General features: G+C 43.8%; 1 protein-coding gene across 1 annotated transcript in view; it reads left to right on the forward strand.

Moving 5' to 3' along the window:
* The window catches only part of ITIH6 (inter-alpha-trypsin inhibitor heavy chain family member 6), a 50,135-nt gene extending 45,146 nt beyond the window's left edge, over positions 1–4,989 (forward strand). Inside the window, 4 exon segments of the mRNA XM_060137345.1 lie at positions 2,016–2,129; positions 3,111–3,162; positions 3,164–3,483; positions 4,778–4,989. Of these exon segments, the coding sequence (XP_059993328.1) occupies positions 2,016–2,129; positions 3,111–3,162; positions 3,164–3,483; positions 4,778–4,989 (698 nt within the window).
* The last annotated feature ends 7,856 nt before the right edge of the window (positions 4,990–12,845 follow it).

The following is a 12,845-nucleotide window of genomic DNA, read 5'->3' on the forward strand; positions in this document are numbered from 1 at the left end:
TTTTCTCCATTCCCTAACTTATACAAAGGCCAGGCACTGTTACAGTAGAACTTAAGTTTTTCCTTTCTTAGCCCTTCTATTTAAAAAACAATTCCAATTCTTAAGGATACACTCCAGAGGTGTCTCTTCTTGCTTGGAGGGGGATCCTCCTATGTTGAGTAACTTGCAAGCAAGAACAAGAGAGAGCTTCTAGAATGGAATCTGGCATGCTGGAAACATTTATCAGGAGGCTTTAACCTGAAGGGGTTCAGGGCATAGCCCAAATTCTCTTCAAACCTGATGAGGTTTCAAGTGTCCTCTACTCTCCCATCGATTTCTGACCAGATGTCTCTGGTCTTCCATGGTAACTTGTGCAAGCCTTCTCCCCCAACATGGCCAGGGGAGGACCTTTGAACCAGTGCAGACCAGTTGCCAGGACTTTCCTTAGGAGGGATCCCTTGTCTATAGAGCTTATGTCCTGTGATAAGTCTTCCTATGCTGGGGTGTATTCCTCATGACTGAGCATCTACAAAGTTTATAATTCAGGCTTCTGGGTAGCGGCCAGCCAGACAGGCTGTCCATAGCAGTGTGTAGGCTGCCAAGACCTGGAGTGAAGGGGGTCCCATAGATGCAAAGAGGAACCCTTGGAGAAATTGGAGTTGGGCGCTATGGAAGATGCCACAGGGTTCAAGGTTCCAGGGCTGGGAGGTGGAGAAATTCTCATAGTAAATTTCTGGGCGTTGAGTGAGGTGAGAGACTAGACAGCAAAAGAACCCAAAATCCTTTGCCCTGTCTGGCAGCTAAGATAGAACTGGGAAGGGTCTGACAATTTTGTCTCACACAGGCAGCACTGGGTTTGTCAGTGGCGGGGATGCAGTTTAGGAATGATGTCCAGGAAATCCTTCCCTAAAAGGGCACAGAGATACGAAGTGAGAAAGAGACCTTGTTGTGCAAGTAATTTCTGAAAGAAAAGCGTAGTGGAGGGTTCCATACAGGACAATGAGAGAGAGAGAGCAAGAGAGAGAAAAAGACACCCCTTGGGTTCCTTCTCAGTTGGAAATCACGTTTCCACCATGTCCCAAAGGATAGCATCAACTGTCACCCAAGTGTTATTTGAATCTGCACAGCCTGGGGAATCTGCCTGCCACCCTCAATGTTGTTGGGGTAGCCACAACGCTGTGAGCAGACAGAGGTTATGCCCTGCAGGTCTTGAAAAGAAAGTGAAGTGGAGAGTGAGAAAGAAAATAAGAGCAAAAGTCAGGGACCTCAAGCCGCAGCTGGGTGAAACCCACTGTTTACCTTGAATGCCTGAATTCCCAGGTGTCGGAACCAAATATGATTTCAGGTGCCTCAGCCTGCAACGGTTTGAAGCAGGGTTTCTGTTCCTGGCCAGAGATTGAGGTCAGGTCGTGGTGGTAAGAGCAGCAAATCCTAGCCACTCGACCAGTGGTCAGTGACAAGGCTCTGGCCCTTCAGCTTTGCAGAAAAGAATTCCCACAAAGATGGAAAGTAGTGAAACAAGTAAAGTATTTATTAGGAGGAAAAAGAGTACAGTACGCGTGTATAGACACAGGGATTGACTCAAAAAGAGAGTCACGCCCTCGTGGTGGTTTAAATCACTTATATGGGGCATTTCCTCAAGGTTTCCTTTAGCCAATCATTTTGATTTGCCTGGTTCAGAGTCCGTATTTGGTATATCTCAGGATCCTCCCAATGTGTGCGCCAAGATGGATGCCACCCAAGAGGCCTATGGGTAGTTGAAATCACTTACTATGGGGTGGCGCCCCCTCCCTTTTTGACCTCCAAGGAGCCTTTCTAGTTGGGAAGGTCTCCTTGACTTTGAGAATGAGAAATATATGGTCTCTTATCTTCTATCTGAGCAGGGCCCAGCCTCCTCTCTCAATTGTCCTGCTATGCTCATCTTGGAGTTTCTGTCCTTAGGGAACGAATCTCCAATTGCCTACCCTGGGGCACCCATTTACCTCCTGCCTCACTTCTAGGACCATAACTTCAGAGTTGTGCCTCCTGCCTTGCAGTGGATGGGGACACCCACTTTGTGATCCACAGCCCATGCTCAAAAGAGAGGATCCACTTCACACTAGATGGGTGCCCAGGGGACCTACTACAGCTCATAGATGACCCAAAGGCAGGTGATAGCCCCAAAGACTCTACCTCATATAACTCCACAGCCAGATATACACATGTCAACACCCCCAGACATTTGTGGGTTAATACAAACACATATCAGTGCACCGCACTAACACACAAGGACATACCCAGACACATGGAAACACACACAAATATACTCTAACACCAAGACACTCACAGAGACACATACACACACACTAGGGAATACAGTAAACTCACAAAAATACACATCTAGGCACATATATTTTGACACTTTCCACACCTACACATAGTAACATACAAATAAGCATCCAGACACACAGAGATGAACAACACATGCTCAGATCTACACAATGACACATATATCAACACACTCAGACACACACACATGCGCTGGTAACCTCACTCATCCCAATACACAAGAATTCAACACACATAGGTACACATACTCTGCTACTCTAGACATATAAAACATACCAAAGCACATAAATACCATGACACACAGCCAGATGCATGCACAGTGACACCCCCAGTTATACAATATGTACCAACACACAGCCAGACACACACAACATAAACTATTCACCAAGACTTATAACACCAACATATCCAGAGACACATATACACATACAACCAAAAAAAATACATGCTCTACCATAACACCTTCCCCAAATACGCAGATGCACTGATATGTCCAGAGATACTCATATGAACAGAACTAAACACACACATTTACACACTCAGAGGCAAGCACATACATGCAAATAGCCCCACTGGGGTAAGCATGCACACATATACATACATGCTCATACACTGCACAGGAAGGAGCAGATAGATGGGCTGTGGTAGAAGCACTTTCCTCAGGAGCTAGCTTTCTAACCACAGATCTGCACCACTTCATCTGAACTTCAGGCCCTGAGACTTCACCCCTCCTGTGCTGTGGGTGACTATGTGAATGACCATGTGAAAGCCTGTGCTCCCAGCAAGCATTCTTCTCCCTCCAGGGCTGCATGTACGTGGACAGCTGCTTGGGACACCATCAAGGACAGGGCACAAGTACCTACTTCCAGATCATCACAGTTACTAAAGACAAATCCCAGGCCTACACTATCACCATCACCCGCAGTTCCATATCCATGCAAGGTGAGGGTACCTTGCTTCTGTCCTGGGATCAGTCAGCCCTACTGAAGAGGTCCCAGCTGGAGCTCCATGCGGCTGCTACAGCCCACCTCATCCTCTGCCTTGGGCCCCACCTTGAATTCCTAGTCCTCCAGCACCGCTACCAGAATGCCAGCACCCTGCAACTACCCCACCTGGGGCTCTATGTGATCAGTGGCTCAGGTCTCAGCCCCTTGGCTCGTGGCCTGCTGGAAAAGTGTTACTGAGGCTGATAGTGGTCAGAGGGCACCAGTCCCAAGAGAGACTCTGCCAGGGTGAGAGGCCAATGAGCCCCCAGCACCTTGACCCTCAAACCACAAAGAGGAATCAGAGCCAAGCTGTGCCCTTGGAGAGCTCCTGGTCTAGGAATAAGACAGACCCAGGACTTCCCTGGGGGCACAGTGGTTAAGAATCCGCCTGCCAATGCAGGGGACATGGGTTCGAGCCCTGGTCTGGGAAGATCGCACATGCCACAGAGCAACTAAGCCCGTGTGCCACAACTATGGAGCCTTTGCTCTAGAGCCTGTGAGCCACAACTACTGAGCCCATGTGCCACAACTACTGAAGCCCGTGCGCCTAGAGCCCATGCTGCACAGCAAAGAGAAGCCACCACAATGAGAAGCCCATGCACCACAATGAAGAGTAGCCCCCGCTTGCCACAACTAGAGAAAGCCCACACACAGCAACGAAGACCCTATGCAGCAATTATATATATATATATATATATATATATATATATATATATATATAAATATATATATATATATATAAAAGACAGACCCAGGCATGGATAGTGATCCCAGGGAGTTATCAGTGCTAGACAGAAAGCAGTCCAGGGAGCTGGAGGAACCCAGGGTGAGGCATCTTGCCCAGCTCTGGAGTTCAAGAAAGATCTCCTATAGTAGACAGACCCACACTGAGTCTGTAAAGCTGAGCAAACATGTAGAGGAAAGGAATGGAGATTGGAGGAGATGGAGCTGGAGTGATCAAACAAGAATGCCAGCATGAGGAATTTGGCTTTTTCCTGAAGGCAATGGGAGTCATGAAAAGGCACAAGCAGGTGAAAGATACAGTCAGATCTGAGTATTACAAAGATCCCTCTGGAGGCTACTGTAAAGGGAGATTGCAGGAAACCAGACTGTAGGTCAGGAGACACTAGCAGAACCTGAGGCAGAGGCACACGCCAAAGAGTTTGGGCAGTGATGGTGGGTTGGACAGATATTTTTACTTCCTCTGAACTTCCTCACTTCTCCAATCTGCCTTGTCATCTACTTCAAGCCGGACTGAACCCCTCTGCTGCCATCTCATCCACCTTGGCTCTCTACTTTCATACTACTGCCCCATCTGGCTCCTCCACGTTTCACACAATGCTCAGCCTCTTCCCTCCTCCAGGCCTTTGCTGCCCTTCCTCCCTCCCACTTTTCCTTCTAGGTTTCCTGCTTTAGGATCCTCTCAGAGCTGTCAGTAGGACTGAGACCACTGCCTTAACTGGTGTTGCATCTCTCTCCCTCAGGACATTTCCAGCATGCAGACATCCAGCTGGTGGCAGGGCCTATGGCGCCAAGCTTGAGGAGGCACCAGGACCCAGATGTGCTTGTGATCCTGGGCAAGAGGCTGCTGAAGGACTCACCAAGGCTGCCACCCCACTGGGCTTCCTGCTGGCTGGTGAAGCACTCTCATGTACAGCAGCTGCTGGGCCACCCCTACATTGCCTATGTCCTGTGATGGCCCCTGAACCCCAGAGCAGGAGACCTGAGTTTTGGAGACCCAGAGGCCAGGGCATAGGGTGAGCCAGGAACAAAGCTCCGAGGACGTGGAAACACACAGGGACATGCACACTAACACATGCACTGAGTGACACACATACCAGAACACACACACAAAGACATGCAGATCTATGGACCTAGAGGCTTAGGGACTTCTACCTCCTCACAGTCCTTACTGTCTCCAGTCTCTACTCTTTTCAATCCATACTCCACAGCAGCCTTAGAAGTGACTTCCTTAAAACAAAAAACTGAAGTACCAGTCCTGCTCATGACCTCTGGCTCTGATGACATATTTAAAGTTCTTACAGTTCCCCTAGCAAACAATGCTCTCTCCCACCAATGGGCCTTTGCGTGTGCTTTTCCTTCTATGTGGGACTCCCTTCCTTGGCTTCATGCAGGTAAATTTTACATATTCTTCAAGTCTTAGTTGTCACTTCCTCTAGGAGGCCTTCCCTGACCCCTCCCATAGATTGAGTGTGGTCCCCTCCTGTTACCATAGCCCACCCCCACATTCCATTCAAGCTCACCTATCATACTATGTAGTAATCATCTATTTACTTGTCTGGATCCCTTACTTAGACTGTGAGCTCTTTGAGGGCAAGGACCTTTTCTGAATCATCTATGTACCCCTAGGGCCTAGCACATAGTAGGTGCTTAGTAAATATTTGCTGAATGAATGAACCAAAAAGGATCCCATGACACAGCAGTAGACACACACATATAATACTCACAACCAAAGGCACAGAATCACACACAGAAAGACAGCAACGAGGACACAGACATGGATGGGTAAATAGAGATAGAGACATGTGGAAACACAAGGATCTCAAAATAAAGAGAATAGACATAAGAGCATGTAGACATACAAAGAGGGGGGCAGGAAGCCAGAGTGACAGTATCAGGGACATAAACCCAGAGAAACAGATGCCCACTTGCTGGGCTTCTGTATCCCCATTTTGAGGTGCTGTTCCTGTCACAAACAAAGAGGCAGGGAGACAAAAATGAGGTCACCCAGGGACAGGCACACAATGACTAATGTGAAGACACTGAGACATAACAGCATACAAGTGAAAAGATAAAGATTCACAGAGATCCAGACACAGGAGCAGAGGAGTCAAGACACACAGGACACAGAAGTAACCAGGGGGACATTGGTCAAAACCACAGTCCAAGATATCAAGGACAGAGAGGTAGAAACACATAGACATGATGACATGCAGACATGGGGTGGGGGATGAGAAGAGAACACAAAGATACAAGACCAGAGACCTATAAGGACATAGAAATAGAGATGTTACACAGATCCAGACTTGGTGACAAAGACCCAAGGACACACGCACATGCAGAAACACACTAAGAGTGAGACAGGAGCATAGACTTATATATTTAGAGATCCAGCGACAAAGACATGGGGATGCAGACACCTCAACAGTGACAAACACCACCAAAGAGATAAGTTTCAGACCAGGTAACAGAGATATAAGGACAGACAAAATAGAGGCCCAGGAATAATGGGGACATTGTGACACAATGACAGGGACACAGGAATTCAGAGACAGAAATCTTAGAACAAGTAGACATGGGGATGTGAACTCACAAACACAATCGTATGAATACAGGCTAGACATAGGGACAAAAACACAGGCACACTTCTGGAAGGATCAAGATAGGAATAAAGAAACCTAGACACAGAGAAACAGATACACAGAACATAAGCAAATGGGCAAAGACACAGAATCAAGATACACCTGGGTTATCCAGAAATAATGACACACAAAAAGGCAATCAAGGCCACAGATGAATGGATGGGGACAGTGAATCAGACCCAAGGACACATAAATAGTGGGTCAAAAATAAAAAGACATGGATCCAGACACCAGACACAAACAGAGACAGGGACACAGACGTGGTGAGTCAGATCAAAAGCATACCAAGGACAGAGCAAGACGAAAAGAGGAACAGATACAGAGAGACACCCTGACAAACAGACCCATAGAAACAAGAACACAGTCATGGGAATCTAGAGAAAAAGATCAATGGACTAAGAAAGAGAGGCACTGAGGCACAGAGCAACTTAAGACACAGCAACATCAAGAAAATAATACAGAAACATTGGCAAAAGCTGGTGAAAATAAATGGAGAAGTAGGATAAATACAAAATCACAGACATGGAGAGCCAAGCCCCAGAGATGCATAGACTCAGAGACTCACCAAACAAGGGCACATAGAAGGAGGCATGTGCAGATTCATTAATATAGACACTAGAACACAGAGGCTCAGAGAGAGACACCCAGACAGGAATATAGAGACTCCAGGACACACTTACACTGGATCACAAAAGTTCAGGGATATGCAAAACTTGGGGATGCACAAAGATAGGAACACACAGATACTGGAACACAGAGGCTCATGGGTGCCCTGACATGGAGATGAACAGACACTAGATCCTAGATCACATGCAAAGACTCAGGAACATGCAGACTCAAGGATGAACAATGACTCGAGGACACAATAAAGACTCAGAAAAGTGAAAAGACTCAGGAACATGTAAAGACTCAGGAACACAAAAAGGGATACACAAACAGGGACACATAAAACCTGGGACACACACACACACTGGGACACAAGGAAACTGGGGTATAGAGACTGAAGCACACAAAAACTGAAACTCAGAGACACACAGGAGCATGCTGAGACTGGAACACACGGACAATAGAATATAGATATTGAGGCACACAGACATAAGGACATATAAAAACATTGAGACACACAGACACTTTACCTCACAAACAGTGGAACAAGCAAACACTGGAATATACATACACTGAGGCACACTGACATTGGAACACACAGGAACTGGGACACATCCTGGGACATACAGTTATTGAGGCACATAGAGACACAGAACCACCATAGAACCACCACAGAACTGGATCAAACAGATGTTGTGACACATAAACACTGGGCTACAGGTACTGAAGTACACAAAAACACTGAAACTAAGAGACATATGCAACATGGAAACAGTCACTGGGGTATACAAACCATGGGACATATAAAAATTGAGGAACACAGATACCAGAACACTCACAGACATCAAGACACACAGACACTAGAACATACAGTTGTTAGGACATAAACAGATATTGGGACACCCAAGCATTAGAGTACAGAGAGGCTGTGATCTACAGATACTGGGAGTTATATATACACTGTGACACACAGTCATTTTGACACACAGACTGTTGCATAGTCAGTAGACAGAAACAGGGACTTATAGACATTGAGGTACATAGACACTGGGATACATAAACATTGAGACACACAGATACTTGGGTGTACAGACACTGGGACACAGCCCCTGAGACACATAGACACTTGGATGTACAGTCACTAGGATGTACAGTCACTAGGATGTACAGTCACTAGGGCACCTAGGCACTGGGAAACAAGGTACACAGACACTGAGACAACCACTGGGACTTACAGACCCTGAGACACACAAACACTGACACATAGAGATGTTGTGGTACACACTGGAACATACAAACATTGGGGTCCTCAGAAACTAGGACATACAGACACCAGAAAACATACAGATACTGGCATATACAGTAGCAAACACTTAAACCTACAGATTCAAGGACACGCAAACACTAGGACATACAGACAGTGTGATATAGTCCCTAAGGCACACAAACACTGAAACTCAGACAGAATACGACATGCTGACATAGGGACACAGTCACTGAAACATGTAGACCCTGGGATATGCAGACTCAAACACACAGAAACTGGGGTACAGACACTAAGGCACACAAAACACTGAAATACATAGACACACTGCAACATGCTTACTCTGGAACACACAGTCACTTTGGAACACACAAACACTGGGACATACAGACATTGACAGACAATAGAACATATAGTCCATTGGGACTTGCATAGACACTAGGACACATAGACACTGAAACTTACAGACATGGGGGTACACTGACACTGGGACGTACAGACACTCTTTCCACAGATATTAAAACACAGACACTAGTATGAAAACACTAGGGCACACAGACTGGGATAGAAACTGAGGCACACAGAAACACTGAAACTGAGCTATAAAACCAACATGCTGACACTATGACACACAGACACTGGGGGCACATGGACACTAATGCACTTATTTACAGAGATAGAGAAATTGGTATACATAGACATTGTGGTACATAGACAGAGACACATAGAACTTGAGACACATAGAAACTTTGATATACAGTGACATGGGGATATATATTCATTGAGACACTCAGACACTGGGAATGTAGATACTGGTGCATAGTCACTAGGATACTCAGACTCTGGGATATACAGGCACTGGAACACATAGATATTGGTGCACACACACAAGGTACACAGACATTGGGACACACCAACACTGGGGCATTCACAGATTCTATGAAGCACAGACACCAGGAAACACAAGCATTGGGATACACAAACACTGAGGCATACAGATATGGGAACACACAGAAAGTAAGGCTCATAAACACTGGGATATACTGCCATCAGGAAATATACAACATTGGAACATACAGTAAATAGGATGCATAGACACTGGAAAGCAGGAGTTAGTACATACTGACAATAAGAACCACTGACTGGGACACAGAAACACAGGCACACTTGGTCAATGGGACACACAAAGACATTGTAACACAGAGACCCTGGGACACAGACACTGGGACCCAGAGACTAGGACAAACAGTCATTGGAACATACCTGGACCCTGCAACTCACAGACCCTAGGAAACACAGACATTGAGATATACAGCCACTGGGACATATTGAAACTGGAAACACAAAGGTTCTGAGATATACACAGATGCTAAGATAACATCACTGTTCAATATAGTCATTGGGACATGTACAGACACTGGGGCACAGAGACACTGGCATTTACACATAAGGGTAAATACCAACAGTGGGGACACGGTGCTGGGATATTCAAACACTGACCCCAAGACGCATAGACACTTGGGCATAGAGAAAAGCTATGACACACAGTCATTAGGACATACAAACACTGGAACACAGAGACACCAGGGCATAAAGACATTAGGACACACAGAAACTAAAACATTTGGACACAATGTCGCTGGGATATACACAAACACTGTGACACTCAAAGTTTGAGACACAAAGACACTGGGATACACAAACAGTGGGAGACATAGGAATGGGACACAAAGGATCTGAAGGTGTTCTTGATGCCAGGCCTTGTAGGACTTTTACCATTGCTTTACCATTGACAAAGAGGAGAAAAGGAGAGACTAGGAGAGGGAGTGGTCTCATACTGAGCCTTGTGACAGGGGTAAGCATGAGAGTGATCTAGTGAGGAGAGTGGATGGCAGGGTAAAACGAGTGAAGTGGAAAGAGGGAGTGTGGATGAGAAATGTGAGTTTTCTTCCAGGGCCAGTAGAACCAGTGCAGCTTGGGGCAAGGGATGGTGTTTGAAGCCAGACTTGAGGAGCTTGGTCTGATAGGATGGGAGGAGAGGAGAGGGGAGAAGAGAATGCCTTTCTGAGGTGTTAGTGGGTGGGAATGCACAAACACAAAACTCTATCCTTGGTGCACATTCACACTCCTTTTTCTTAATTGAATATTTTAATATTTCATTAAAAATATTATATTAGTTTCAGATGTACAACATAGTGATTCAATATTTTTATAGATTATACTCCATTAAAAGTTATTACAAAATAATGGTTATAATTCCTTGTTCTGTACAATATACCTTGTTGCTTATCTATTTTAAACATGGTAGTTTGTATCTCTTAATCCCATACCCCTAACTTGTCCCTCCCCAATTCCCTCTCCACACTGGTAACCACTAGTTTGTTTTCTATATCTATGAGTCTGTTTCTGTTTCACTATATACATTCATTTGTATTATTTTTTACATTCCACATATAAGTGATATCATATAGTATTTGTCATTCTCTGCCAGAGTTATTTCACTTAGCCTAATATTCTCTAGGTCCATCCATCCACAATATTGCAAATGACAGAATTACATTCTTTTTTATGGCTGAGTTATGTATATGTGTATGTATATATATATGCATATATATATATATATATCTTCTTTATCCATTCATCTGTTGATGGACACTTAGGTTGCTTCCATATTTTGGCAATTATAAAATATGCTGTTATGAACATCGGGTACATGTATCTTTTGAATTAATATTTTTGTTTTTTCTAGATATATACCCAGGAGTGGAATTGTTGGATCATATGGTAGTCCTATTTTTAGTTTTTTGAGGAACCTCCATACTGTCTTCCAAAGTGGCTGCACCAATTTATATTCCCACCAACAGTGTACAAGCGTTCCCTTTTCTCTACATCCTTGCCAACATTTGTTATTTGTTGACTTTTTGAAGATAGTCATTCTGACAGATGTGAGGTGATATCTTGTTGTTGTTTTGATTTGCATTTCTCTAATAATTAGTGATATCGAGCATCTTTTTATGTGCCTATTGGCCATGCATATGTCTTCTTTGGAAAAATGTCTATTCAGGTCTTCTGCCCAGTTTTTAATTGGGTTGTTTGATTTTTTGATGTTGAGTTGTATGAGCTGTTTATATATTTTGGATATTAACCCCTTATTGGTCATATCATTTGCAAATATTTTCTCCCATTCAGTAGGTTGTCTTTTCATTTCATCAATGGGTTCCTTTGTTGTGCAAAAGCTTTTAAGTTTAATTAGGTCTTATTTCTTTAGTATTTTTAAATTTCATTTGCTGTAGGAGACAGATCCAAAAAAATATAGTTACAATTTATGTCAAACGGTGTTCTGCCTATATTTTCTTCTAAGAGTTTTATGGTTTCAGGTCTTATGTTTAGGTATTTAATCCATTTTGAGTTTATTTTTCATATATGGTGTGATAAAATATTCTAATCTCATTCTTTTACATGTAGCTGTCCAGTTTTCCCAGTACTACTTATTGAACAGACTGTCTTTTCTCCGTTATATATCTTTTCTCCTCCTTTGTTGTATATTAATGGGCCATAAGTGTGTGGGTTTATTTCTACACTCTCTGTTCTGTTCCACTGACCTATGTGTCTGTACCATGTTGTTTTGACTACTGCAGCTTTGTGGTATAGTATGAAGTCAGGGAGTGTGATACCTCTAGCTTTGTTCTTTTTCCTCAGGGTTGCTTTGGCAATTCTGGGTCTTTCATGGTTCCATATAAATTTTAGGATTATTTGCTCTAGTTCTGTGAAAATTGTCGTGGGTAATTTGATAGGGATTGCATTAAATCTGTAGACTGCTTTGGGCAGTATGGCCATTTTAACAATGTTAATTCTTCCAATCCAAGAACATGGGATATTTTTCCATTTCTTTGTATCATCTTCAATTTCCTTTATCAATGTTTTATAGTTTTCAGAGTATAGGTCTTTTACTTCCTTGGTTAATTAATCTACCAGATAATAAGAATGCTAACTGAATTAGGGGAAAGAATAGATGAACACAGTGAGAATTTTTAAAAGTAACTCAAAAATATAGAAAAGAATCAGTCAGAACTGAAGAATACAATAACTGAAAGGAAAAACACACTACAAGGAATAAACAGCAGACTAGGTGATACAGCAAAATGCATAAGTTATCTGAGAGATAGAATATTGGAAATCAACCAATCAGAACAGCAAAAAGAAAAAAGTTTTAATGATAACAATTTAAGGGATATTTGGGATAACATCAAGCATACCAATATTCACCTTATACGGGTTCCAGAAGGAGAAGAGAGAGAA

The sequence above is a fragment of the Lagenorhynchus albirostris genome, chromosome X (assembly GCF_949774975.1).
Source record: "Lagenorhynchus albirostris chromosome X, mLagAlb1.1, whole genome shotgun sequence".
NCBI classification, from domain to species: Eukaryota; Metazoa; Chordata; class Mammalia; order Artiodactyla; family Delphinidae; genus Lagenorhynchus; species Lagenorhynchus albirostris.